The sequence below is a fragment of the Cynocephalus volans genome, chromosome 1 (genome assembly GCF_027409185.1).
Source record: "Cynocephalus volans isolate mCynVol1 chromosome 1, mCynVol1.pri, whole genome shotgun sequence".
Lineage (NCBI taxonomy): Eukaryota > Metazoa > Chordata > Mammalia > Dermoptera > Cynocephalidae > Cynocephalus > Cynocephalus volans.
Genome location: NC_084460.1, coordinates 294,864,787 through 294,892,685, shown reverse-complemented (window position 1 = coordinate 294,892,685; position 27,899 = coordinate 294,864,787). Strand labels below are relative to the sequence as shown.

General features: G+C 52.6%; 1 protein-coding gene across 2 annotated transcripts in view; it reads left to right on the top strand.

The window, feature by feature from the left end:
* The window catches only part of NGEF (neuronal guanine nucleotide exchange factor), a 73,836-nt gene extending 46,169 nt beyond the window's left edge, over positions 1-27,667 (top strand). For both annotated transcript variants that reach the window (XM_063110796.1, XM_063110806.1), the window contains 10 exons: positions 14,103-14,263; positions 15,658-15,810; positions 17,187-17,316; positions 20,117-20,191; positions 21,891-21,980; positions 22,955-23,118; positions 23,558-23,713; positions 24,944-25,023; positions 25,780-25,884; positions 27,423-27,667. In XM_063110796.1, coding sequence (XP_062966866.1) covers positions 14,103-14,263; positions 15,658-15,810; positions 17,187-17,316; positions 20,117-20,191; positions 21,891-21,980; positions 22,955-23,118; positions 23,558-23,713; positions 24,944-25,023; positions 25,780-25,884; positions 27,423-27,613 — 1,305 coding nt within the window. In that variant the 3' untranslated portion in view covers positions 27,614-27,667. The remainder of the gene's footprint in view (positions 1-14,102; positions 14,264-15,657; positions 15,811-17,186; positions 17,317-20,116; positions 20,192-21,890; positions 21,981-22,954; positions 23,119-23,557; positions 23,714-24,943; positions 25,024-25,779; positions 25,885-27,422) is intronic.
* The last annotated feature ends 232 nt before the right edge of the window (positions 27,668-27,899 follow it).

The window sequence follows — 27,899 nt, the reverse complement described above, 5'->3', positions numbered from 1 at the left end:
CCGGCGACACCAAGCCAAGGGTTGCGATCCCCTTACCGGTCACAAAAAGGACAAGGAAAAAAAAAATGATGTGATTATCTACATCTATTAGAAATCTACAAAAAAAACAAAACAAACCAAAAAATCTTAGAACTAACAGTGATTTTAGCAAAGTTGCAGGATAGGAGGTAAATACACAGATATCAATAATATTTCTGTATTCTAGCAATGAACAATTAGAAACAAATTAAAATGGTCATTCCATTTACTGTACCTCCCTCCAAAATGAGATATTTAGATATAAATCTAACAAAACGTGTACAGGATCTCTATGCTGAAAACTACAAATCCCTGATAAAAGAAATCAAAGAAAACCTAAATAAAGAGACAAGATTCAACATAGTAAAGATGTTAATTCTCTCCCCATATTAATCTATGCATTTAATGCAAATCCAGTCAAAATCCTAGGATTTTTTTGTGGTTATTGACAAACTTATCCCAAAATTATATGAAAAAGTAAGGTAACTAGGATAGAATAAACAATTTTGAAAAAGAAGAATAAAATTGGGGGAGAGTCATACTATCTGATTTTGAGACTTACTAAAAAATGTACAGTAATCAAGAGTGTGGTATCCATGAATGGAGAGACATAGATCAGTGGAACAGAATAGAAAGTCCAGAAATACTCATTGAAATACACAAATATGTCCAATTGATTTCTGACAAAAGAGCAAACGCAAATCAATGGAGAAAGGACAGTCTTTTCAACAAATCATTGAACGTCGATGTTGAAACAATTGGACATAACTATGCAAAAAAGGTAACCTCAACCTAAACCTCATACCTTATACAAAAAATAACTCAAAACAGATCATGGATCTGAAGTAAAATATAAAACTTTAAAACTTTTAAAGGAAAACATAGGAGAAAATCTTCATAACCTGAGGTTAGGCAAAGAGTCCTCAGATATGACACCAAAAGCAATCATGCATAAAAGAAAAAATTAGTAAATGGGACTTGATCAAAGTTAAAAACTTTTGCTCTGCAAAAGCCACTGTTAAGTGAATAAGAAGAGAAGCTACAGAGTGGGAGAAAATATTTGCAAATCACTTATCTGACACAGGATTTGCATCCAGATTATATAAAGAACTCAGAACTCCACAGTAGGAAAGCAACAATCCAGTTTTAAAATGGGCAAAAGACTTTAACAGATACTTCACCAAAGAAAATATGCAGAAGGCAAATAAGTGCTACACACTGGCTTTTAAAAACTCTTAAAAACAGGCAATACAAGTGCCTGTACAGATGCACCGCGACCGGAACTTCCATACATTGCTGGTGGGATTACAAAAAGGCACAGCCGCTATGGACGAGAGTTGGTGGTTTCCTATGAAGTTAAACGTACACTTGCTGGGCCGGCCCGTGGCTCACTCGGGAGAGTGCGGTGCTAATAACACCAAGGCCCCGGGTTCGGATCCCATATACAGATGGTCGGTTCGCTCACTGGGTGAGCGTGGTGCTGACAACACCAAGTCAAGGGTTAAGATCACCTTACCGGTCATCTTTAATAAATAAATAAATAAATAAATAAATAAATAAATAAATGTACACTTGCTGTCCAGCCCAGCAGCCCCACTCCTGTGCCTTTACCTACAGCAGGTTCTCAACAGTGGCACTGTTGACATTGTGGTTGGATAATTCTTTGTTGTGGGGGAATCAAAACTGTCTCTAGACCTGGCTGAATGTCCCCTGGAGGCCAAAATTACTCCTGGTTAGTTAGAAACACTGCCCTAGAGAACTAAAAACTTACATTCACACAAAAAATCGTACATGGATGTTTACTCATAATTGCCAAAAACTGGAAACACAACTCAAATGTGCCTTAACAAGCAAAGGGATTAAAGAACAAAACAGAACTGGTACATCCGTACAAAGGTATACTGAGCAATAAGAAGGAACGAACTACTGATATGAGCAACAGTGTGGATGAACCTCAAAGGCATTTTGCAGAGTGAAGGCAATCAGAGAGGTTCCGTACGGTGGGACTCCATTTATATGACGTTCTGAAGAAGACCAGACTGTAGTGACAGAAAACAGATCAGTGTCGCCAGGGACTAGGGGTGGGAGAGAGTGTGGCTGGAACGGGATAGCACAAGGGAGTTTTTTGGAGTGACGGACTTGCTGACATTTAACATGTTAAAATTAATGGAGCTGTTCACCCTGAAATAAGTCTATTTTACTGTATGATACTTTAAAACGTAAAATATTGTCAAAAGGGTTGAATGTCAATTTATTTTTGTTTAACCTAACAAAATAAGTACTATTGCCCCCCTAATTAAAACAAATCTATCTCACTGTGTATTAAGGTAAAAATGTATATAAACATAAGCAAGTTAAATCTGGAGAGAGATTAAACAAATAACATATATTGATTATGAATTAATGAAAGATAGTATAATATTTGGATGGTTTGGGACCAAAATGTATCGTTCTGATAGGACAGAGGAGAAAAAGACACTGATCTTCAAAGAGGTTGAAAAGGAAAGTAGTACATTTATTATCACCTAAATAAAGTTCAGAAGGATGCTTTTTGAGACATATAAAAAATATCTCAAATCTATAACCAAAATCATACTCAGTAAAGAACTGTTGGTGGCCAAGAAGGCAGGAGGCGAGGCTTGCTAACACTCTTTGCTGTTGCTCTGGGAGCTCTAGCCAGGGCAGCAGGACCAGGAAAGGCAGAAGAGAGAAAGTCGTGAAGAAATGCCCAAACCATCGTTATCTGCTCATAATAGTTGCCTGCTTAAAAAACCTGAGGGAGTCTAATAGAAGGATGGGGTCTAATGAGGCAGTTCTGGGAGGTGGCTTGTTATGAGATAAACCTGCAAAAGTTAGTTGCTTTCATATACATCAGCAAAACCCAGATTTCAATCAATGAGAAATCTCTATCAATAAGAAAAAGATAAGCACCCTAAAGAAGAATGGGCAAGACACTTCACCCAGAAGTACAGGTGGCCAAAGAGCAAATGAAAAAAGAAAAAAGACCAAACTCACCAGTAATCAAAGAAGGACAAACTAAAGCAACATCGTGGTACTGTCTTCTGCTTTTCAAAATGACATAAGACATAGATAAAATTTAGTGTTGGGGAAATTTTTAAACAAGTGCTCTCGAACACATCCCCAGATAGGAAGGATATAGCAGTATATGTACCCAAACTCTAGTAAGGATGTATTTGTACACTTTCTGTATTTCCATTCCTAGAAATTTATCTTGCAAAATAATCACACACGTGCACAAATATTTATTTATTAGGATGTTCATCTCAGCAAAAACTAGGGCGAAAATGAGGGGAAGAAACCTAAATGCTCAATGATAGGGGAACTGTTCAGTGAAATAATATACAGGTACACAAACATAAACATTAAAAACAGGTTTTCAAAGAATGAAATAAGGTGAATTTTCGTGATATATTATGTTTTTAAAAAGCAAAATAGAACATTACATCTATAGTAGAGTGGGCATAGGAAATATTTTTACTTTCTTTATGCATGTTAGCAATTTCCAATGGATCAAGTATTTATGTTTAAAAATAAATGAGGGTGACCTAACTGATAAGCAACATAGCTACATACTGTAGTGAGTAACGTGGGCACACAGACTTTGATGTGTCTTCCTTTGAGTTTTTATAGTCTGACTTTTCATATTTACTTTAAGGAGCTTAATGGGAGCTTCTATATTGGGCATATCTGATGGTGGACACAAAACTGAGATCTTCAGATTTTATGTTCCAAATCAGTGACCCATATCAGGTCTTTTTTTCAGTATATTTACTTATCAAAGCAGGACAGGCAGCTTGTCCTGCCAGCTCAGTCTGTTGTCAGAGCATCTCTTTTTCTTTAGCTACAAAAACAGCAGGTCGCAATGAATTACGGGTCACACACGGAAAACCCCCCACAATGACGGCCTTTTGGTGGGCCTAGGTCTTAATCAGCTGTGGAAGAAGGCGGATTTAAGAACAAAATGTATGTTTTCCTCCTTTTTAAGTAAAAAATAGGTAGCTGAAATTGCAAAGTGTTATTACGTCGGATTTTCTTTGTTTAGTTTTTGGTTTTTAACTTGTTCTCGTTTTCCACCCTCCTTTTGGGGATGGTTTTGAGTGGCTGTTTGAGAACACAACACTTGCGAAAATGATTAGACATACATTCAAAAGTCAGGAAGGAGGCAAGTCTAGGGTGTCCCAGTGGGGGAGGACAAGGGGCTTTTCTGGAAAGAGGTGGGAAGTGGCAGAGCCCAGAATTGTCCTGAAAGGAAAATAAAAAGCAAGGAGGAGGGAATATAGCTGTCGAGGCAGGACTGTCACCACTGGTGACAAAACATCAGACTGTACATGATTCTCCCCATGCCTGAGCCTGTGTCTTAAGAAATAAAGGAGAAACTGGAGGTGCCTGGAGTAGCCATTCCTTCAGCCACTGTGGGTTGTGTCCCCACCATATGCAGGAACCTGCCTCAGCAAAAGAGCTAGAAAAAGATGGCCTCACCGTGGTCCCTGGTCTTGGTGAGCTGGGTGTGCAGAGCCCGAAAAGTGAGCAAGGAAAGGTATTTTGAGTATCTCTAGGGGAACAGGGACACACGTGTACACTCATGGGTCGGCCTGCTCAGGCTGGCATTTAGGGTGGTGGCACGGCCCCAGCGTGCCCAGACAGGACTTCTGGCTTTGTTTTGCTGGGGAATGACAAGGGAGGGGACCCAGACGTGGCCCCATTCAGGCCTAAGCAGGGGATCTGCTGAGTCGTGATGTAACTCCCAGTCTGAGTCTGCCCGGTCCCTGAAATCAGATGTGTAGTTTTGTTGTTTTTCATCTGTTTTCAAACTTAGAACTTAAACGTATTTCCTTTTTTTCCCAAAAAGAAAACTGTTCATTTTAGAAGGAAATTACCTAGGGTTTTTAATATAATGGACCTATATCAAAAAATTAAATTGTGATTATTATTTTGTTTACCACCCCTCATTGAATCATATATTCATCTCTTAAGGTAAACCTTAACAGTTCAGCGAATGAGTCCTAAATTGGGAGGCGGCAGAAGCTTTGCCCTGAGTTTTAAGGCAGGCAGCAGCCAGCACCTAAAACAGCAGCCATTGCCTGTTCTATTTGATTGAGAAAGCGAGCACCAGTTATGATGTTAATGAAGCAGCAAAGTTAGTGTTTATCATCCTTTAAGTTAATCTTTTAGATAAATAATTTATGCATCTGATATAAAGTTCAAAAGAAGCAAAAGGATTTGCAATGAAAGAAAGTCTCTCCCATCACATCCCTGAGCCATTTGGTTCCCTCCTTGGACACATATTCAAGGCAAGCGTGCGTCTGCGTGTGCGTGTGTACATGTGTATGTGTGCACATGTGCACACACATGTATGTGCATGTTACCCAAATGGTAAACCACTGTGTACATTGGTCTATGCCTTGCTTTTTTTCACTTAGAATATTCATCCTATCTTTCCATATCAATCCAAACAGAGCAAGCACCCTCATTTTTTTGCAGTTTTATGGGGCTCCATTGTTTAGACGTTCCATAATTTATTTAACTGGTCCCTTGTTGATGGACATTTGCAATTAGAAATGTTATGTATCAAGGATGCCCATTGCAGCATTATCGATAATAATGGAAGATTGAACATCTACACAGTGGAATACTATGAGGATTGCTAGGTGGAGTTGCTGGGTTAAGGGCTAGATGTTTTTTGATTTTGAGAAGACACTGCCTAATTGTCTTCCCTCTCTAGCCATGTGTGAGCATGCTTGTTCCCAACCACTCATATGACCCAACATGCTAGACCCAAAATGGCATTTTATTATGGTTTTTTGTTTGTTTGTTTGGCGGTTTTTTTTTTTTCATACTTCCAAATTTTTTTTTAATTTGTTAAATTTTATTTATTTATTTTTATTGAATCATAATTGATTATACATATTTTTGGGATTCAATGCTGACAACTGTTGATCAAATCAATATTACTAGTATATATATTGTTACTAATTGTACTTATTCTTTATGCCCCTTGTCCAATCTCTCTCCATCCCCCTCTTCCTCCCCCCTCCCACCACTGATAACCCTAGATTTCTTCTCTCCTTCTGAAAAAGTAATGGTTACTCTGCTGATCTGTTGCCTAGATGATCTGTCCAATGCTGAGAGGTGTGTTCAGGTCCCCCAATATTATCGTAGAGCAGATGCTTCTTCTGTCACTCTGGAATGGACTTTGTGGAGAGAGACATCCTCTTCTTTTCTTTATCTCTGCTGGTGACTCTCCTTGTGTCAATGCACTCCAGTGGCTGGCAGACCATCTGCGTGGTGGTTGTGGTGTCAAGCCACTTTCACAGCAGCCATGGTTATAGTGGTGGCTGTGGTGGGCCACCCAATGGAGGTGATGTTTTTAGCATGCTCCTTGGTGCTGGTGGTGTGCCGGGTTGTGGGGGGTCCCATCCCCGGCTCCATCCCTTGGGTTCCTGGGCAGGCCCAAGGTACTGGTGTGGTGTGCCTGGTTGTGGCAGAGGGGGTCTGGTCCCTGGCCCCATACCTTAAGTCCCCAGGCAGGCCCAAGGTGCTGGCATGGTGTGCCTGGTTGGGGTGGGGGTCCAGTCCCTGGTTCGTTGCCCTGGGCCCCTGGGCAGGCCCCAAGGCACTGGCATGGTGTGCCTGGTTGTAGGAGGGGGCTCCATCCTCAGATCCATGCCTCAGGTCCCTGGGCAGACTGAGGCACTAGTGGTGTGTCTGAGCTGGAACTAACTTTTTTGTCTTTTGCTTACTTCTAAAATGGGGTAACTTCCTGTGGGGACAAGGACTTGAGCCCTGTGGTTGAGCTAAATTGGGGCTTTGCTGCTGCTTCCATAGGGAAGGCTTTTTGTGCAGCACAGGTTATAATGGTTGACTTTATAGGTACTTCCAGCTCTCCAGAGACTTGGTGCACCTGGGTTGTGTACAAACTCTGATCTGGGCCTGAGTCTTTTCATCAAATTGCACCCCATGCAATTCTGTATTCCTGACCAGTCTCCTCTGAGTCCTGTGCGGATAGGGGGGCAGATCAGCTGTCCTTGCTGTGCCCCAGTGCTCCCCTAGTGGGCCCATCTCTCCCACTGCCTGTGCTCCAAACACTTCCCATGGGATGGGCCCTATGCTGGTCCCTTGCGATGACGCACCGGCCTCTGAGTGGCCCCATTTTTTCAGTTGTTCTGACTTCTCACTCCTGTGTGGGTCCACGGGAATCCTATTAGTGATCTTGCTGTCCTTGGGGCCACCAGGGCCCTCTTCTCCCCTGCCACCTCCAAGCAACTCCATTTGAAGGGCACAGCTGCGGCTTCTCCTGGCTCCTGCTCCATGTGCTCAGCAGCTCCAGCCTTAAAGCAGCAGCAGCACGAAATGGTCAGAGTGGTTTTTTCTTTCCCTCACTGTGGTTTCTCCCACCTTCATGAACTCTATAGGTCTCTCCTCCTCTTCCCCTGAGCTCCAGAGGCCCCAGCTTGGCTGTCATTGCTTTTTTGTATGGTTGTAAATTAGTTGATTTTTGGCAGAGAGTGACGCTGGGGACCGTCTATTCTGCCATCTTGACCGGAACTCCAGGTGCACTTTACCACTTATAGGAGGCAGGCTGCCTCAGAAAGTTGCAGCCTCCTTGCTTAAGAAGTAAGTATTTAGGCAGAGTCAGAAAGAGCCTTGTAAAAAATTCTCTAGCTCTGGATGAAGCTAGATTCTATTCCCAAAGGCTTTGCCAGCTCTGAATCATGTGATCTCATAATCCTTATGTATAGGCTGGGTCACATAGGCTCCTAGTAAAATGTGGTCACAAAAGTTAGTTAATGGTGGACCAGTGCGGTTGAAGATACAATTAAAGAGCTTCAAGAATAGATAACGGAAGAGGGGGAAAGAGAGACTAGTCGGCAGAATAAAACCTCCTGTGTCCTAAATCTACAGAAATCCACAGAGGTGCAAAATTGCAAAATCAGTCCGTAAGTAACAAGGTGGCCAAAAGAGATTGGCTTCTGTTCTGCCAGAGAGCAGGAGGATAGATTAAATGCTCTCTGTGGCTTCTTCCACCATGAATTTGCCACTTCCTTCCCTGGCCCAATTTGTCCTCATTTACCCAAAGCTGTTTATTTCTGCATCATCTGTTTTTGCCTCTGTCGAAATCTGCTTTTTGACAAACACCTGTTCTGGTGACCAGCGAGGAGCCATGCCAAGAAACGCTGATGTTTTCCCCCTTTTTGCCTGGCTAGCTCTTATTAGCTCTTTGATTCAGCCCCTTCCAGTAGGATTGTGTGTCTGGCCCAGAGGATGAGGAGGGACAGAGGTCTTGGAGCTGGGTGGGAGACCAGGTGGTGTCTTAGAACAGAATACCACACACTGGGTGCCTTAAAGAACAGAAATTCATTTTCTCACAGTTCTGGAGCCTGGAAGTTGACAAGGTACCAGCAGGGCTGGTTTCTGGGGAGGCCTCTCTCCCTGGCTTGTGGACAGCTGCCTTCTCCCTGCGTCTTCACGTGGCCTTCCCTCTGTGCTCACTCCTTGTGTCTCTTCCTCTTCCTATAAGGACACTAGTCCTGTTGATTACGATTAGGGCCCCACCCTTATGACCTCATTTAACCTTAATTACCTCCTTAAAGGCCCTGTCTGCAAATACAGTCACGCTGGGGGCTAAGGTTTCAACATATGAATTTGGGGAGGACACTGTTCCCTCCACAACTGGTGGGGAAGCCTAGCTACCTGAGATCCATTCTGTGTACACACGGGGGGCTCAGATGGGAGCTCAGACCAGGGAACTTTGGATAATCTGTCATCTGGGAAGATGCTGGCACTCAGGCAGGTGTGAAGGGGCTTCCAGGGACCTTTGCGGGGAGGGGATGCTTGTTTCCTGGCTGTGAGGAAGGTGGGGAGGCAGCCAGTGAACTAGGTACTCCAGTCTGTGGTCTGTGGCCTTTGGCTGTGACCCCCACAGAGGTCACCCTGGTGACTTAGGTCACACAACAGCATTGTAATGTATCAAAGTTCACAGCATCAAGGACAGCAACGATTTGTTAACATGGAGGTCGGGGAAGCCGAAAACCAATCCAAATCTGGGTAGAATGCATGACTGGGGAAGCTCCATAGAGATCCCTGGAATATGAGAAGGAGACAGTGTAGGTAAAGCACCAGGCAGGGAAACTGTTCAGCCTTGAGCCTGCTGGTGACGAAGAATGAAGGATTGATGCACATGGGAATGCAGGAGCGGGAAGCGGAGGACAGATGAGGCGAGCGTGGCTGGCTGAACGGTGAGGCCCACGTTTGACGGTAAACACAAGGCAAGCTGAATTGTCTTAAATAATGGGGAATTATGGGTGGGTAAACTGAGTTTTTAAACAGGCCACCATTAGTGAAGGCAATGCCCAGATGCTGGATCTGTCATGATCTGGAATATGTCAGATGCTCTGAGCCGGGCCGGGCTCCAGGCTGAGCACTTTTTCCTCGTGTACCTCTCTTCCCAGCAACACCCTGATGAGATGGGCAGCATTGTTTCCATTTTGCACACATGGAAACCAAGGCTTAGCGGGATTAAGCAATTCTCTCTGATTTGCCACTGCCTTTGCCGTTCTGCTTCTCAGCAGCTCATGGTGGACACCAGGCATGTCATAGCCCTCCCTGATTGCAGAACCACTGGGCTGGCCCCACTGCAGAAACGTCTAGGGCTGACCGGATTTCACCCTTGGCAGAGACTGCAGGGCGGGAAGGGGCTCGGTGGTGGCAGTGCGAGAAGACGGCAAGTGTAACGTGACTACCGGCAGATATCAAGTGCAATGGTCAGGCGCTAATAGCGCCACTCAGAGATCGTGCTGCCATTCCTAAGATCTGCATCAGTGTGAGTGTGCCCTGAAGACACCAGCCCTGTGCATGCACCTGGCAGCAGGACCCACGGGACCACCGCCAGCCTGGCCCAGAACAGCACGTGTGGGGCAGGCGCTGGCTCTGTGTGGGAGGGGTTCTTGGTGGTCATGACACACACACACGTGTGTGGTCACACTCATCACACCCACTCCTCCGCCACACACAGTCCACGTACATACATTCATTCACACACTCACATTCACACTTACACCACACTCATTCACAGTACACACACACACTCACAAACACGTGCTCCCGGCCCACCTGCTCCACAGCATTTCTTGCCACCCAGCCTCAGGCGGCACCCACGCAGGTGGGCTCTGTCCCCACAGGGCACACAGTGCCTAGATAGGGCCTGGCCCTCAGCAGGCACCCTGTGCACACTTGTCAGGGGACAGATATGGCATGAGTGAAGGGACGGGGAGCGAGCAGAGCCTGGGCCCCTCGTCCACTCTCCACCACCGTGCAAGGCTGAGTGGCTGAGTGAGAATAAGATTGATACAGAAAAGACAACCATGCTGATGTGCCCAATAATTTGACATATAAAATGAACACACACCTGGAAAACTAGAATTCGCAGATGACTAATCGCCCATAAGTGGATGGGGGGAGGGGGGTTGTGGTGAACAGGTTCAGCCGGTGGCAGTTGGCAGTGGGCAGGCCAGGGCCTTGTGTGTCATCCCCGACAGGCCCGGCCTGCCTCGCCGGCAGCCCCTGACTCCTGTCCTCCTGGACATCAGTCAGGGAATCTGGGTGAAACCGAGCCTGGGTGGCACTTACCATGGATCCCAGGTGTCTAACAGGCGTCCTTCAGACCTGCCTTTCTCTGTGATGCCGCATTTGGGGCGTGGTGGCTTTTCCCCTTGAATCTGTAACACTCACTTGTTTTGTGAGTTACATTTGCTTGGCATTTGTGAGCTGTAATGGCTTGACGTTTTCTTATGAAACTTAAATTAGCAGCAGAAAAATGAGTTCATAGCAGCATCTGTAGCAGAGAAGCTTCTGGGAAACTTACCGCCCCGTGTAGCCTCGCATCCCCCAGGCTGGGCTGAGGTCACTGGTCGGTCAGCGCTGGGCACTGGAGTTCTGCTCCTAGCGAGGCCCGGAATGATGTGTTTTGTGTGGCTTCTTATGTTTAGGTAGACTAGGCCGTTGTGACTTGGGACGATTACAGACAGGCCACGTGCTCCTTTCGGCATTCATCTCTGTCTCTGTCTCGAGTCAGGTGCAGGTACTGGGGGCCAAGTAGGTCCTCCCCTGGCTGTGGTGGGTGGTGGCCCAAGGTCTGTAATAGGCAGATCACCCCTGGAGTGATGCTGGTGGGAGCTTTCTCACCGTTGCTGGACAGATATATGCTATAAGGCATCCCCAACTTACAAATACGCTCCTTATTTCAAAGTGCTTTGCCAGGCTGGCTGTTTGGCAGAGTTTTGCAGGGAAGCAGCAGTGACAGCTCCTGGCAGGCATCCCAGCCGCAAATGCCCAGTTAACGTGCCCCGCACTTGGCCCTTGGCCAGCACAGTGGGGGTGGGGTAATGGCAGCACCCCTGCTCTTCCACCATCGAGCCAACGGACTTGGGGACAGTCCATCGCCTCTCCCACTGCTCCCTTTGGTGAAACAAGAGCTTCTCTTTGCCCTTCCTGGGGACTTGTGAGGATCAGAGGAGACAGCCTGCGGGGCCCCGCTTCACCCCAGGGCCTGCCGAGTCTGGGGACAGATGCTAGTCCCTCCTGCCCTTCCTGACCCCGGGAGCTCAGCTTTCATTGCCAGAGCCTTGAGCCCTGGATGGGGGTTCTTGAGCCTGGTGGCACCTTTGGGGGTGGGAGAGTGAGAGGTGGGGTGGGCGGGGCCCTGGGGGAGGTCCCTCCCTCCTCTGTCCAGCTGTAGCACTTTCTGAGGACTGCCATAACAACAAATTACCACAAGCTGGGTGGCTTAGAATGACAGAAATTGATTCTCCCACAGCTGTGGAGGCCAGAAGCCTGAAACCTAGGCGTGGGCAGGGCTGTGCCGTCCAGAGGCTCTAGCAGACAGTCCTTCTTGCCTCTTCCAGCTTGTGGTGGCTCCAGGCTTTCCTTGGCTTGTGGCCGCATCTCTTCCCTGTGTATCTGTGCCAAATCTCCTCTGTCTCTCTCTTATGGACATGCACCCTGAATCCAAGGCCACCCTAAATCCAGGATGGTCTCTTCTCGAGTCCTTAACTTAATTACATCTGCAAAGACCTTTTTTCTGAATAAGGCCACATTCGCAGGCACGGGGGTTAGGACATGGACATAGCTTTTGTGGGGGCCACAATTCAACCCACTACACTCCCTTCTAGGAAGCCACAGTGGGACCTGAACCAGCCCTAGGTTGAGGAACATTGGAGGGTGATGGGGAAGAAGGTGGGGATGGTCCCAGGCTGGTCTCAGGAAGGGTCATAGGGGCTGATTTGTAAGCAAGGAAGGACCTTTGCAGGATGACACTGGCAAGAACAGAGCTTCCACTAGTTTGCTGTGTTCTTAGGCCCGGGAATCGGTCAATAACCATGACACAGAATAAAGTTGTCTCCAAAAAGTTTATTAGATTATGGGTTTTGTTCTCTCTTTTTCAAATTGAAAATTGCTATATTCATTACATTGTGAAATCAGACCATAAGTGAAATGATATATGCTCGTGTTTAAATTTTCGGACCATTCAAAAGGTAGAAAGAATTAAAGTCTACCGGGTTCCACCCCCTGCCGATGCCTGTGGTTGACACTGTGGGCTGTTCCCTTCCAGACGGTTTCCTAGTCCCTCTACCTGCTGATTTCTGCCCCCATGAACGTGGGCCCACATCACCCTCGCAGCTGTCGGGCTCCGTTGGGCGGCTGGGCCCCTGTGCTTCCACCTTTTTCCACGCTTACCTCTTAGGTCATCTCCAGTTGTCAGTATGATGACCAGGAGAGCGCGCTTTCCAAGGAGGCTTAGTTTGCTCTGTAAGAAGAGCGGCAGCAATTGCTGTGCCACTGCTGGCAGATGTATGGGGCAGTGCTCCCCACTGCCAGCTCACTGCCCCCCAACACACCGCCACCGCCGCTTGCTGCCCCCCAACACACACCCACCGCTGGTTCACTGCCCCCCAACACACCCACACCGCCACTCGCTGCCCCCCAACACACAACCCACTGCCGGCTCACTGCCACCCAACACACCCCCACCACCACTCGCTGCCCCCCAACACACCCCCACTGCCGGCTCACTGCCCACCAACACACACCCCACCGCCGGCTCACTGCCCCCCAACACACACCCCACTGCCGCTCGCTGCCCCCCAACACACCCCCACTGCCGCTCGCTGCCCCCCAACACCCCCCTCACTGCCCCCCCCACACCCACTGCCGGCTCACTGCCCCCCAACACACACCCCACTGCCGCTCGCTGCCCCCCAACACCCCCCTCACCACCAGCTCACTGCCCCCCCACACCCACTGCCGGCTCACTGCCCCCCCCACACCCACTGCCGGCTCACTGCCCCACAACACACCCCACTGCCGCTCACTGCCTCCCAACACCCCCCTCACCACCAGCTCACTGCCCCCCCCACACCCACTGCCGGCTCACTGCCCCCCAACACACATCCCACCGCCGCTCGCTGCCCCCCAACACACACCCACCGCTGGTTCACTGCCCCCCCCACCCACTGCCAGCTCGCTGCCCCCCAACACACCCCCCACTGCCGCTCGCTGCCCCCCAACACCCCCCTTACCACCAGCTCACTGCCCCCCCACACACCCACCGCCGGCTCGCTGCCCCCCAACACACCCCCCACTGCCGCTCGCTGCCCCCCAACACCCCCCTCACCACCAGCTCACTGCCCCCTCCCACACCCACTGCCGGCTCGCTGCCCCCCAACATACACCCCACTGCCGCTCGCTGCCCCCCAACACACACCCCACCGCCGCTCGCTGCCCCCCGACACCCCCCTCACCACCAGCTCACTGCCCCCCCCCCACACCCACTGCCGGCTCACTGCCCCCCAACACACACCCCACCGCCGCTCACTGGCCCCCACCACCACTCGCTGCCCCCCAACACCCCCCTCCCCACCAGCTCACTGCCTCCCCACACATCCACCACCCAGGCCCCAGCAGCAGCTCTGTTTGCCCAGGACGCAGCTGGAGCCAGCCTGGACGGCGAGTGTCCAGGCACTGACCACCAGTCCCCACTTGCCGTCTTGCCTGTCTCCCTGCCACAGGCCATGTTTGAGCTGGTGACCTCCGAGGCCTCCTACTACAAAAGCCTGAACCTGCTCGTGTCTCACTTCATGGAGAATGAGCGGCTGAAGAAGATCCTGCACCCGTCCGAGGCACACATCCTCTTCTCCAACGTCCTGGATGTCATGGCCGTCAGCGAGCGGTGAGGACACTGGGACAGACTTTCCCTTGGACCCTTGCTTCTCCATGCCTGGGGCATGGCTGGAGCTGGTGACAAGGGCTCCTTGCACTGGCTTCTCTACTTTTGTATGTTTGGGATTTTCCATAACAAAATATTTTAAAATGAAGACAGAAATCCAAAGATCTACACCCCTCCCAGCACGGCAGCAGTCACGTCCCCCAGAGCCCTTCCCGTCAGTGCTGGTGCTCCAAGTGTCCCACAAGGAGCTGTGAGCTGGAGAACTCTGTCACCCGGGGTCGGAGCCACACTGAGTCAGGCCCTCTTATGCAGAAAACCTGCGGCTCCACCAGTCAGGCAGGTCTGCCGTGGGCCTCGTGACCCAGCCCAAGGGTATCCCTGGAAGCTCCTCACCGTCCTGCTGTCCTAAAGCCCTGGCCTGGCGCATGCAGAGCCCGTGCCGAGTGCAGTCCCGGATTCGTGCTTTCTCTCCTCTTGGAGTGTGTTTGCGATGGTCTGTGGTTGTGGGAACTGTGCTCATAGCTGGGCCTATGCAGAGGATGGGATGAGCATTAAGTAGACAAGGAAATGTCTATTTATTAATTCTTGCAAAGAAGAAACAAGCTCCAGTCATGTTGTTAAGATAAAAGGTCCATTTACCATTTTCACTGTAGGCTGCGGAGTTCTGCAGCTAAAGGCAACATGGGGATCAGCTGCGCCAACCCTGGTGGTCAGATGTGAGACCGAGACGTGGCAGAGGGCAGCTCCTCTCTGAGCAGTGGTGTCTGCTTGACATCACATGTGGCATCCTGGGAGCTGGTCATTCTCTGTGTCCCCCAAGTGGGTCCCCCTCCTTGCTGACACCCCATTCTTACATTTGCAGCCCCTCCACCGCCTTGTGGCAGCCCAGTCCGGTGGGATCAGGAGGTAATAGCTGACTGAGGCCAGAGTAGCCAAGGAGACCCCTGGGCCTCTACCGCTGCACTTTTTATTTATGTATTTCTTTATGTCTCATTATGGAAAATTCCAGACATGTAGAAGTAGAGATGCTGCATAAGGAGCCCCATGTGCTGGTCACCAGCTTTAGCAGTGATCAGCAGGGGGGCCACTGCAGGGTAACCCGGTCCCCACCCCTCCCAGCACGGAGGGGACCGTTCTGAAGCAAATCCTTAACATTATGTCTCGTCCTCCAACACATTGCTGTGTCCCTAAACGATAAGATCCACCTAAAAAGTAATAATAAGTCCTTGACGTGACCGAGCCTGCGGCCGGTGCCCCGCTGTGCTGCCGATGCCCCTCCTGGGCGTGTGTGCTCACCGCGGGCGCGGGTCTGTCCCAGCCGGGCTGGTGCTGTGTGCGGTGAGACGGTCCCGACTCTGCCACCCAGGCCCCTCACCGCAAACCATGACCTCTTGCAGGTTCCTCTTGGAGCTGGAGCATCGGATGGAAGAGAACATTGTCCTCTCTGATGTGTGTGACATCGTGTACCGTTACGCGGCCGACCACTTCTCCGTCTACATCACCTACGTCAGCAACCAGACCTACCAGGAGAGGACCTACAAGCAGCTGCTGTGAGTGCCCTGCGGGCTGGGGCGGCGCTAGGCCCGGCCCCAAATGCTCCTCGGCGACACTGGCCGGGCCTGGCAGGCGCCTCTTTGTCCTGGACTTCTGCTTTCTCAGGGTCCAGACAGGCTCCAGAAGTGGGCCAGGCTGGTGACAATATCAAAACCCAGCATGTTCCAGGGCCTTTTGCTGGCACTAGAGACACGTTAACCCAGCAGGACCCCAAGAGAGTCAGTTGTAGTGCCCCCTGGCCCTGTGTCCAGAACGACCAGGCAGAGCCCTGTGAGGTCAGCAGACTGTGAGGTCAAGAGGACAGTGCAAGGCCCAGGACATGAGAAAGGTGGGTTTGAGCTGCCACCAGGGCAAGGATAGGCGGGAAGCAGTCTCTCTGGTGGTCTTCCAGCAACGCCCTTGAGTTTACTGCTAATCTGCCCATTTCATAAACTTGCTGTGGGGTTTTGACTGGGTTTAACCACAGGGATGTTCTAGGCTCATTCTGAGTGGTTAATCTGGGCATTACACTTCCCGGGCTTTTCTATTAAGCCATGTAGTCAGCTGTGGACATCTTAAAGCTTGAGTATCTGGGCGTTTGAGTGTTTTACAGTCGGTGTTTGAAAACTGGAATTTGGGGCTGGCTGGTTAGCTCAGTTGGTTAGAGTGCAGCATTTTAACACCAAGGTCATGGGTTTGGATCCCCATACTGGCCAGCCACCAAAAAAGAGAAAGAAAATTGGAATTCTGGGGAATCAGGATGGTATTTTTGAGGGCAAACATTGAGAAGACAAGCGTCGAGGAGAAAGGAATCTATACATCGCAGCCCCCAGGTGTCCTTGGGTGTGGCCCTTCGCTGTGCCCTGTGAGTGCAGGTCACTGAGGCCTGAGCACCAGGCCGAGTGCACCCGTCCCCAACACTGTGCAGCCAGGGCCTGCAGTGGGTCACCAACCGTGGTTCTCCCTGACTCTTGTCAGCACTGCGGACGCGGCCACTGCGAGGCCCACCTGTGCAAGGAGCTCGTGGCCTGGGGCCTGCTGCTGCTCCTGTCACTGCATGGGCTTACCTTGCCTCGGGTTCCTGCTGGGTGAAATCATTGAACTGTGCGTCCGATCCACAGACTTGGCCACACAGGAACTCTTGCCGTTCCACCCAGCATAGTTGGCTAGGACTTCACGGGCCAGGCACAGGAAGCCACTGATGCTATTGACCTGTACCTGAACAGTTTATTTTCAGTAGACAGAAAGAAGTGGATGCGTGTTCCTTGCCCATGGGCTGTCCCTTTCCTAGGAGATGGTGACGGGAGGAAGCACCTCCCATTCACTCTCCTACGAGCCGAGAGACCGACTGTGTCTGTCATGATGCATGACAGATGCGTGTCTGTGTTCCCAGCCAGGAGAAGGCAGCCTTCCGGGAGCTGGTCGCCCAGCTGGAGCTCGACCCCAAGTGCAAGGGGCTGCCCTTTTCCTCCTTCCTCATCCTGCCTTTCCAGAGGATCACGCGCCTCAAGCTGCTCGTCCAGGTACCGTCTCTGCCTTCACGCCGCCGGGGCTGCACCTGCCTCTCTCGCTCCGCATCGTTTCCTCTGTTCATTCTGGGCTCTGCTGGCTTTCTAGGAAGTCCATTCGTTCAACACATCCTAATTAAGCTCCTCCTGTGGGACAAGCACATTCCCGGGCAGTGGGGGCTCAGCCCCTGTCCCAGGGAGCCACATTCTGGAGGGGAGAGACCAACACACACACACAACGAGGAAGTGGTCATGGCTGTGAGGACAGTGAAATGGGTGACACAATAGGGGATGACCGCACCTTCGCTGCCAGTCGGGAGTGGGAGGTGTTAAGAGAGACAAATGACATGTAAGTGGAGATGGCTGACACGGAGGAGCCAGCTGGGTGATGATCTGGAGGAAAAAGCATCCAGTGTAGAGAGAACTGCTTGTGCAAAGGCCCTGGGGCAGCAAGGTTCATGGACAGGAAGGCCAGTGGTGAGCAAGGGCGTGTGATGGGAGTGAGTGTGGAGTTGTGGACAGAGGCAGAGCCAGGAGACCTGGGGGTCAGGGAAGACATCGGGTTCTATCCTCAGCATGAGAGGAGTCACCTGGTCTGACTGACGTTTGTGAGAGTTCACTGTGGCTGCTGTGGGGAGCGAGGGCAGGACTGGAAATGGGAGAAGGGGTACACTTGGCCCAGGTGGGGTGGGGGAGTGGGTGGAGACCCCGGAGGGAAATCAGTGGCTCAGTGACAGGAGGGAGGAAGCAGCAGCAGAGCAAGTCCTCGGCTCTTGGCTTGAGAAGCACTTACTGAGATGGGGAAGACCAGGCGCGGAGGGTCAGGGCCAGTGGGGAGCTAGTTGAGTTTGAGATGACTTTGAGCTGTTGAATATCCAAGTCCAGAGTGAGGGGGAAGTCGGGCAGGAGCTCTTGGCATCTAGGTGCTGTTTAGTGGAAGAGACTGCCCAGGAAGGAGAGAAAGGGCCCCGAGACCAAGCGCTGGGACGCAGCCGTGCCAAGGAGAATCAGCAGGAAGGGGAGCCTGCAAGACGGGCTTTGCTGGGAAGGGCGACTCCTCCCAGGCCAAGCGAGGCAGGTCAAGTGTCCCCTGCCTGACAAGTGCTGGCACAAATGTGTCCACATCCTGAGCAGGGGGAGGCCACTGGCAAACGAACAGATGAATGTGCCTCTGAGGGGATCAATCCGAGATGGTGACCTGGGAGCCACAGTTAAGGGAGGCCAGAGGTCAGGCAGGTGGGAGGCCAAAGTGCAAGGGGCAGCTAGCTCCAAAAGCCGCAGTGTTAACGAGGGAGGCCCGAGCCCGGGGAGCAAAGGGCTCACGAGCATGAGACCAAAGAAACAAGTGTCGGAAGGAGCCCCTCCATGCCCCCCCAGGGGAAACGGGAGACAACAGTGCGGGAAAACTTACTGAGGATGAACCCAGATCATATAAGACACCAGTGAATAAAGGACTTACATGTGCATTTGTTTTTTAACTTGGAAAAATTGAAACAGAAGACAGTAACATTTTCTAATGATACAGAGGGAAAAAAAATTAAGAAATTTTATAGGAAAAGAGCACATATGGATATATAAAAATCTTAACTTTTGTAAGATGAGAACCAGCAAAACTGAGATTCAACCCTATCTAAACGATGTTGTTAGGAAATCAGTGGAGTGGAGGTGGGCTTGGAGGGGACCTAGGGAAGGGCTCAGAGGAAGTGTGTTTTAGGGGTGGGGCGGGTACCACATAGAATGCAGGTCACTGCATCAGGCAGGGTCCTGGGGGACACGCCCGAGATGAGGCTGGTGTGGGGGAGGCAAGCGCCAGGCTAAAGAGCCCACACATCCTTGTTTGAGGCCACCAAAGTGACCTGGTTAGATGGAACTTTCATTCCCATGAGAAAAGATGCTGTTCGGCTGTGAGATGGGTCTGGAAGCAGGGGGACAGTTAATGACAGGTCTGAGACACCTTGTGTCTGAGGGAGAAGCAGGGAGGCATCTGTGATAACTCCATGTCTCTGGCTTGGCTGCCAGGCAGAGGTGGGCAGGTAACCACAGAGGTCTGGGCTGATGTGCGGAGTCCGCTGGGACATTTGGGATGCCCATTGCACCACGTAGCAGCTGCGACAACAGGTGGATGGTGCTTATATGCACCCAAACCTCCTTACAGGACAAAAGAAGATCAAAAAAGTGTGGGCATGGTGAGGATTGCTAGGCAGAAACCATGTAAAGTTTAGGGAGCAATGAAAAATGGTAATTTATAGGTGAGAACAGTTTGTAAAAAATTGAGCAATTGGAGAAAAGACATTTTTATCAATAAGACCAGTTAACAAAGCCTCAGGGCCATTGCAACTTGGCTTCACATGACAATTCCAGAAGGGAGCCTGTGGTGCCCACCCACCTCATAAGCATTTAGCTCCCCTTGGGGACAGGGCTGGCCCTGACCGAGCATGATGGTTCCCTCACAGCTGGACGCTGCCCCTTCCTGCCAGTTGCCTCTTGTACTTTGACTTTGTTGTGCTGTGAGGTCTGGAGCTCTGGTTGGAGATGAAGTAGAGACTGTGATGGCCCTCGTGTCTGTCCTCATGGGAGACTCTCACATGTGGTTATCATTTTGCAGCCTGGCAAGATTTGGGGTCAGGGCGCTTGATTGCTGGCCTGGTTGAGGCTCTCTGGCCCTCTGTCCATCGTGTGAGGCCCTGATAATATGTGGTGCGGTGGCGTGAGGCTGTCTGGACTGGTGCAGCAGGGAGGCCACCACGTCAGAGGGGCCAAGGGAGGGGAGGAAAGGTGGTAAAAATGGAAACTAATGCAGCCTTTCGCCTGGTAGAACATCCTGAAGAGGGTGGAGGAAAGGTCGGAGCGTGAGTGCACTGCCTTGGACGCCCACAAGGAGCTGGAGATGGTGAGTGTGCCTCCTCTCTCTGTGTGTCCCCACAAACTGCCTTCCTCAGCCAGACCCACCTGCCCCATCCTGCTCCCTCGTTGCTTGGTGTGTCTTTAGAAAACACACATTCACTTTAAGATTTGCTTTTGCAATCAAGAAAGTCACTGGGGCTAAATAAGATGTCAGGTGTGGTTTGAGCAGAGCCTTCTTCACCCCCCACCCCAACCCCCTCTGTTAATGTGCCTGGGGGTGGATGTTGGGGCAGCAGCCTGGCACTGGAGGGGGCACTCTTTACCCATGTGGAGCACTGCTGCCATCCACAGGCCCCCATCACTCATCAGCCGCCTCGGGCCACTCATCGCAGGCGTCTGGAGCCCACCCAGACCCCACACTTGTCTTTGCCTGTTTCCCCGTGTCAGAAGCAGTCTCTCTTTTCTCCTGTGAGGTACGTCGAGGCTGCCTTCTGCTCTTCTTGTTCCCGGATGTAGCTCTTTGCCCCGAACCCCAACCCTCGGCGCCTCTCTCCCTGGTCCCTCGAGATCCATGTTCCGTATGTTTCTCTGTGAGAGGGCTCACTGACGCTGCCTGAGAGCCCTGGGCTTTTCCAGCCCGAGAGTGGAGGAACCATCTCCGGATCCTCAGAGAGAGATGGTTCCTCCTGGACATTTCGAGCGGACCAAGGGTCTTTCGGGAGGGGTCAGTGAATACATTTCTGTGCTCATATGTTCTTAAGGTGCTGTCTTCGGTGTGGCTCCTGGTGTCAGCTGGACCTGAGAGCCAGGTTTTGGCAGCTGTGCTGGGGTGACTCCGAATGCTAGTGGGCCCCTGTAGTAGAGAGCAGGGTGCAGGACGTCCTTCCCACCCTTTTGTCACCCAGCAGCAGGAGCTTAGTAAGAGGAAACCACCCTCGGCAGGCATCTGAGGGGTTCTAAACCACACTGAGCCACGAGGACTTATTAACTTAATGTCATCGTTTCCCCTCTGGGGCCTCATGTCCCTTACCCAGACCAGTAGGCCACCGAAGTCTTTCTGGCAGTGATAGCCTTTGAATATTGGGGAGAACAGCACTGCCATCCCGTGCCTAGTCGGGGAGATGCTGGAGCCTCAGGCAGGCTGCTCAGGGAGGCTCAGCACCTGTGAGCCGGGCAGCACCTCTCGGGACCCCCTGCCCACCCAGCTGATGGACATTCAATCTGATGAGTTTTTCTCATTCTAAACAACACTGCAGGGGACATCTTCACACATACTTCTTTGGGCGCTGTACTCTCAAATATCAGCCGACTGCCTGCGGTGGGCCAGGCTCTGTCCTGGACACCTGTGAGACAGTGTGGAAGTTTGTTTCTCCAGAATGAGTCCCCAGAAGTCTCAGGAAATGGTGTTACTAGGCCTCTTGGTATCTGGGTTGCCTCCCAGGAGGGTGGGAGAGTCTGCAGGACCCCACAGCGTGCAAGAGGCCAGCCTAGAGCCTGCAGGTCTGTCTTCCGGCCTGACCGATAGCAAAGGATGTCGTCTCGTACGTGCTTTCTGGAGTTTTCTTCCTAGCAACTTTCTCCACCACAGCTAACAGTCTTCCCACTTGTCTTTGTTCCAGAAGGTGCTAGAGGAAGGAGCCCGGGCACAGCGCCTGGTCACTCAGAGCTCTGGGGCCTGAGTGAGGGGAGGCGGTGGCCACAGACAGCTGGCTGGGTGGCCTGACGTGCCATCCTTCTTGTCCCAGGTGGTGAAGGCATGCAATGAGGGCGTCAGGAAGATGAGCCGCACGGAGCAGATGATCAGCATTCAGAAGAAGATGGAGTTTAAGATCAAGGTGAGCCCACAAGATGAGAATGAGCCTGCGCCCACCCACATGGGCAAAGTGCGCCCACCCCTGACCCTGCCACGGTGGCCGAGACAGCCCAGCTCATCTGTCCCCTCGACCACCCCAGCTGAAGCCCCCAGTCATCCTGCTCTGTCACGCTGGCCAGACCTGGAGATGGGTGTGCAGGGCCTGGAGCTGCCGGCACAGGTGTGACTCCTGCTCTCACTAACTGGCTGTGTGACCACGAGCGGGCAGTTTACCTGAAGTGCGTGTCAAAAACGACTCCAGAGGTTCTCAGATCTGGAGGATTTGGAAGTTACCAACCTTCTCCCCCAAGCTTTGCATAAAACTTCAGGCACTCGTGAGCCCCAGGCCCCGGGGCCTGGTTTCTGGTGACTTGAGCACATTGGCACACTGGGACCCTTAGGGTCCCCTTCTTTCCTCTCTCCTGTGACCATGGCCCTCCTTTGATTCTGCAGGATGAGCTTGGCAGAGGTGATGATGGCAGCAGCCACACTTACAGGAGGCTCACAAACACACATAGGACGGGATGCCCACACACATCACACACAGACACAGGCACACACACACACACAGGACTGGATGCCCACACGCAGGCATGCACTGAAACACAGGCACAAGCTCCTGTGTCGAGAAGCCCACGTGGCTACATATACACCACACGCACACACATGCACACATACGTACAACACACATGCGTACAGGGACTCACACGTTGGCATACACACACTGATGCCGTTTCCCGCGTCTGTCCAGGACTCGTGCGTTCATCCTCCCACGGCGCTCTGTGTGTCCGGCACTGGGCAGGCGGCCGGGATCACGACAAACCCAGCGCAGCCCTCACATGCTGCTGCTCATCTTATTCCTCGAGTGGGGGGACTCGGGAGGGTGCGGAGGGCACGGGACAGGGCTCCAGAGGGCACGGGGGAGGCACAGTCCCTCTGACGCCCCCTGCCCCGCAGTCGGTGCCCATCATCTCCCACTCCCGCTGGCTGCTGAAGCAGGGCGAGCTGCAGCAGATGTCGGGCCCAAAGACGTCCCGAACCCTGCGGACCAAGAAGCTCTTCCGCGAAATTTACCTCTTCCTCTTCAACGACCTGCTGGTCATCTGCCGGCAGATTCCCGGGTGAGTTGACTGGCCTGGGGAGGCGCATGGGGGGCGGGACAGAGCTCAGGCTTTGGGGTCAGGGCTAAAGGTGCTGTGCCGTCGTCTGGCTTTGGGCCTCTGGGCAAGTTTACTTAACACTCTGAGCCTCAGTTTCCCCTAGTCAAGTGGGGCTTTGCTCCCAGGGATGTGGAGAGCCCGGCTCAGCATCTGCACATGCAAATGCCCAGCGGAGTGGCAGCTGTGGTGGTGACAGGGCTGACCCCAGCCCACCATCCACACCCTGGGGTGGGTGCTGTTCTGGGGTGAGGGAGCCAGGCATTCTGGTGGAGGCTTCCAGAGCGAGCTGAAGAGTGGCCAGAGCTGGGAGCCAGTCCAGCTGGTGGTCCGGGGGGGGCTCTCCTGGGCCCCCCACGAGCCTCCTGGGACTGACACACCTGCCCTGCCTTCTGGGCCCCAGAGACAAGTACCAGGTGTTTGACTCGGCCCCTCGGGGCCTGCTCCGGGTGGAGGAGCTGGAGGACCAGGGCCAGACGCTGGCCAACGTGTTCATCCTGCGGCTGCTCGAGAACGCCGACGACCGGGAGGCCACCTACATGCTGAAAGCATCCTCTCAGTGAGTGCCACATGCCTCCCACTGGCGCCTCTGCGTCACCTCTCTGTAAGGCCTTATCTGCCCACAAGCCCGTTCCTAGTGGAACAGGGCCCCGAGGCTCAGCACACACCCTTGTGGGGGCGACCCTGTCAACACGCAGGTCCCATCCTTCCTTCCTCCAAGACCCTGCAGCAGTAGCATCTGGGCTGGTAGTGTTGGGGTGTGGGGCCTGTAGGAGGTGGCCACACATTCCTGGGGGTGTGTATGAGCACACGTGTGTGCCTGTTCCTGGGTGTCTGTGTGCACATGTGCACGCCTGATCCTGGGTATGTGCACGCATGTGTGTGTGTCTGATTGATCCCTGAGCACGTGTGTGCACCTGCTCCCGGGTGGGAATGGGCACGGGCACGTGTGTGTGCCTGATCACAGGTGTGCACACACACAGGTGTGCACCTGATCCTGGGTGCATGTGCGCACGTGTGCATGCCCGTTCCTGGGTACGTGTGTGCACATGTGTGTGCCTGTTCCTGGGTGTGCACACACATGCATGTGTCCCTCGGGGCTTCAGACTCTGGGCAAGTCCCTCTTTTCAGATGATTCTTTAGAGCCCTGAGCCAGGCTGGCTGGGGAACCCCATCCTCCTCTTCCCCTGCCTGCTCACGTGCTGTGTGGCCTCAAGCTCATTCCTTCACCTCTCTGAGTCTCTGAGCAGCCAGGACACCCTCCCTGCACCCAGGGCTCTCTATAGGGACAAACAAGATAAACGTGGGGAGAGATGCTTTGTGAGCCCCAGAGCCTAGAACTCCCTCGTGTCCTGCCGAGCCCCCTGTCCCCTCCCCGCCTGTCCCCCAGCTGCCCCTCACCCACAGCTTAGCAGGTGTCCTTTCTTGTCAGGACTCTGGCGTGGGGGCAGCGGAGGGGTGGGAAGCTGGAGCTGGATGTGGAATGTGCTTTGGCGAGTGGGACCTCATGGAGGGCTTACCTCGCTGCCTAACTTGTTAAAAGCACCTCAGGGAAGATCATAAAGGGCTCCCCTTCCTCTGTGCCCCTCTGCTGGTTTCTGTGTTGTTTTGAGCCCTTGGAAAGCCCATTCCTACAGCACCACTGGGCTGGCCCTGGTGTAGCCTTGGTGATGCCCAGGATGACAGATGAGGATCCCCAGTGGCCACTTGCTGGGAGCGTCACGCCGCGTCTTTGGGGGGTGGTTTTCTGTTGCTCTGAGGTTGGGACACTGTCCTCTTCCTGTGCCAGGAGTGAGATGAAGCGCTGGATGACCTCACTGGCCCCCAACAGGAGGACCAAGTTCGTTTCGTTCACATCCCGGCTTCTGGGTAAGTGGTGGCTGGACAGGTGGCGGCTTGCGGCGCGGTGCTGCCTGATGGGCTGGGCCTCACCTCCAGCGCCCTTTGTGCTCTGCCTGAGAAGGATGTGCTTCCTGAGTCGTGGGCATTCTAGAGGCCTGCAGGGCCCCCTGGAAGCTGCCCCTGCCGGCCCCAGGTCCTGCATATTCACTGGAAGCTTAGTGCCCGACCAAGAACATCGGCTGCCCAAGCTCTGCGAACATTCGGTGGTTAATGCAGAAACAGCAGTCTCTAGGTCTTAAGTGTCAGGCACCACCTGGACACCAGGGGGAATTTGGGCCTAAACCTCTGTCGGGGTTGCTAGTTGTCTGAGAAGCACGTAAACTATAAAGGACCACAAGTCCAGCGCCTTATAGAGAAGCTGCTGACCTTGACCCTGTGCATCTCCTGCTGACCACCCAAAACTGCCCTCGGGACCACACCCCAGGAACCAGAAGTTCCTTCTGAAGTCTAAACTAAGAGCCACCTCACAGCCTACAAGTCCCTGTATCCATGTAGTTTTTCCCCAGAACTTCTGGCTGTTTTCTTTGGAAACAAATCCTCCTCTTCCTCAAATGAACCCTTTTTCAGTTGCTGGGAGTTTGTTTTCCTATTTTAGACAGGGCTGGGCCGCCTGCCGGCAGCACCGTTCCCACTAGCCACTGGGTGGGGCCCAGGGCATGCCTGAGTGGGGACAGGGCAGGTGACGTGGTGAGGGGTGTGCCACATCCCTGTCCCCCCCATCAGACTGCCCCCAGGTCCAGTGCGTGCACCCGTACGTGGCCCAGCAGCCTGACGAGCTGACGCTGGAGCTCGCTGACATTCTCAACATCCTGGACAAGACTGAAGATGGTGAGGCCTGGTGGTCCCCCCATGCTCCCCAGAGGGCTTTGCACTGGGCCGTGCCCAGCCTGGGGGAGGAGGGTGAGGCAGGGTCTCGGCCCGTCACAGCTGGCCAGTGGCAGGTAGAGCCCAGCGCCCTGCCCAGTCTCAGTGCTGCCTACACACTCTGCCCCAGCACCCACGATCTGGCTTCCTTTGGCCTTTCCCCAGAACCAGAGAAAGGATTTTTTTTCAGTGCCTCTATTTTCCTCCCCTAGAGCTGTGAGGTCCCACCTTTCCCCCTTTGCAGTGGGCCCAGCCCAAGCAGGTGGCTCCACGTCCCCTTCCCCTTGGATGGCCCTGGCCTTGGCCCACCCATCACAGTGGGAGGGAGGACAACCAGGAACATCCTGACCCTGACCCTGACCCTGACCCCAGGGCCCACATTTGCAACAAGCTTCCAGGTGAGTCCATGACCACCAGGTCCGGAGCCCCATGGGGGCCAAGAAGCCAGCCCCGCTGATGGCATCAGTGCCAAATGAAGTTGGCTCCCAGCCCCTACAGAATTTGACGTTCATCCCCTTTCCGAGTTTTTTTTTTTGGTGGCTGGCCGGCATGGGGATCCAAATCCTTGACCTTGGTGTTATAACACTGAGCTATAACCAAGTGAGCTAACCAACTAGCCCCCCATTTCCGTTTTAAAGTCAGATCCCTTGTTTCCACGTTAACTGCTCCTGATCAAAAGTGTACAAAAGCATCTCCCTTTTCCATTCCCTCCTCTCCTGCCAGGTCCTGGCTAGAAGACCTCAGGCTGGTGATCTCCAGGGGAGGCCATCTCCACTGAGTCCCTCTTGTGGGCTGAGTTCCCAGAGTCCTAGGGGCTACCCTCCCCTACAGAATATAAACAGCCTGACACCTCTTCCAAATGGACTTGTAGAGGGCATATCCCAGGCCCCTGGAACCCCAGGTCAGGAGATGCCACAGATCTAGCCGCAGGCCCTGGGCAAAGACACAGTGGCCTCTGGGAGAGGGAGGAGGCAGAGAAAGCAGGGGAAAGAGAACCAGGCCACTCTGTGACTCCTGGTGTTGGCCATTTCATGACGGCCACCCTCAGCTGACCACGCTGGCCCTCAGCAGGCTGAGACTCTGGGAGGAACTGCCCAACAAGAGGGTGATCTCAAAGTCCAGGTCAGATAATCAAGTGGTTAGCCTCCATCCCCACTGGCCCCTTGGATCCCTCCACTTTGGGGGTTCTCCTGGCCTCCTATAGGGCAGCCTAGGATGGCTAAGGTTCTGGAGTGAGTTCCAAAGTAAGTGCAAAACCTCATGGCACAGAGTGCGGCTGCTTCCATCCGCTAGGGCCTTGTCCTGTGCACATGCCCATATGCCACTCCAGCTTATAGGGAGTAAACCCAATCTGTCTCCATCAGGGAAAGGCCATGGGACTCCTGAGTGTCACTCAACTTTGCTCCCCACACAGACAGAAGCCCTGGCTGGGAGGGAGCCTCACCCCAACGTGTGCCCCTGCCCTGTTGAATACCTGACCCTCTCCACCCCTCCCCATGCAGGGTGGATCTTTGGTGAGCGACTGCATGACCAGGAGAGAGGCTGGTTCCCCAGCTCCATGACTGAGGAGATCTTGAATCCCAAGATCCGGTCCCAGAACCTCAAGGAATGTTTCCGTGTCCACAAGATGGACGACCCACAGCGCAGCCAGAATAAGGACCGTAGGAAGCTGGGCAGCCGAAATCGGCAATGACCCCTGCCTGGGCCGCCAGCCTGGAGGAGGGATGTGGTCGGGCAGGAGCAGGGCCTGGCAAGTGACCCTGACAGATGGTGGAGGGCGCTGGGGAAGGGCAGGACAGCGCCAGCCCCGGCAGCAGGATGTGCCTCGGGGTGCCCACCCCTCCTCCCTGCCACGCAGTGAGTGCTCATGTGTCTTGGCCCTTGGCCCCTCCCTTCCTCACTTGAAAACTGGAGAAAGGGTGCCCACATCTCTCCTGACGCATTTGTAAACAGGAAAGTGTATTTTAAGCAGTATTATG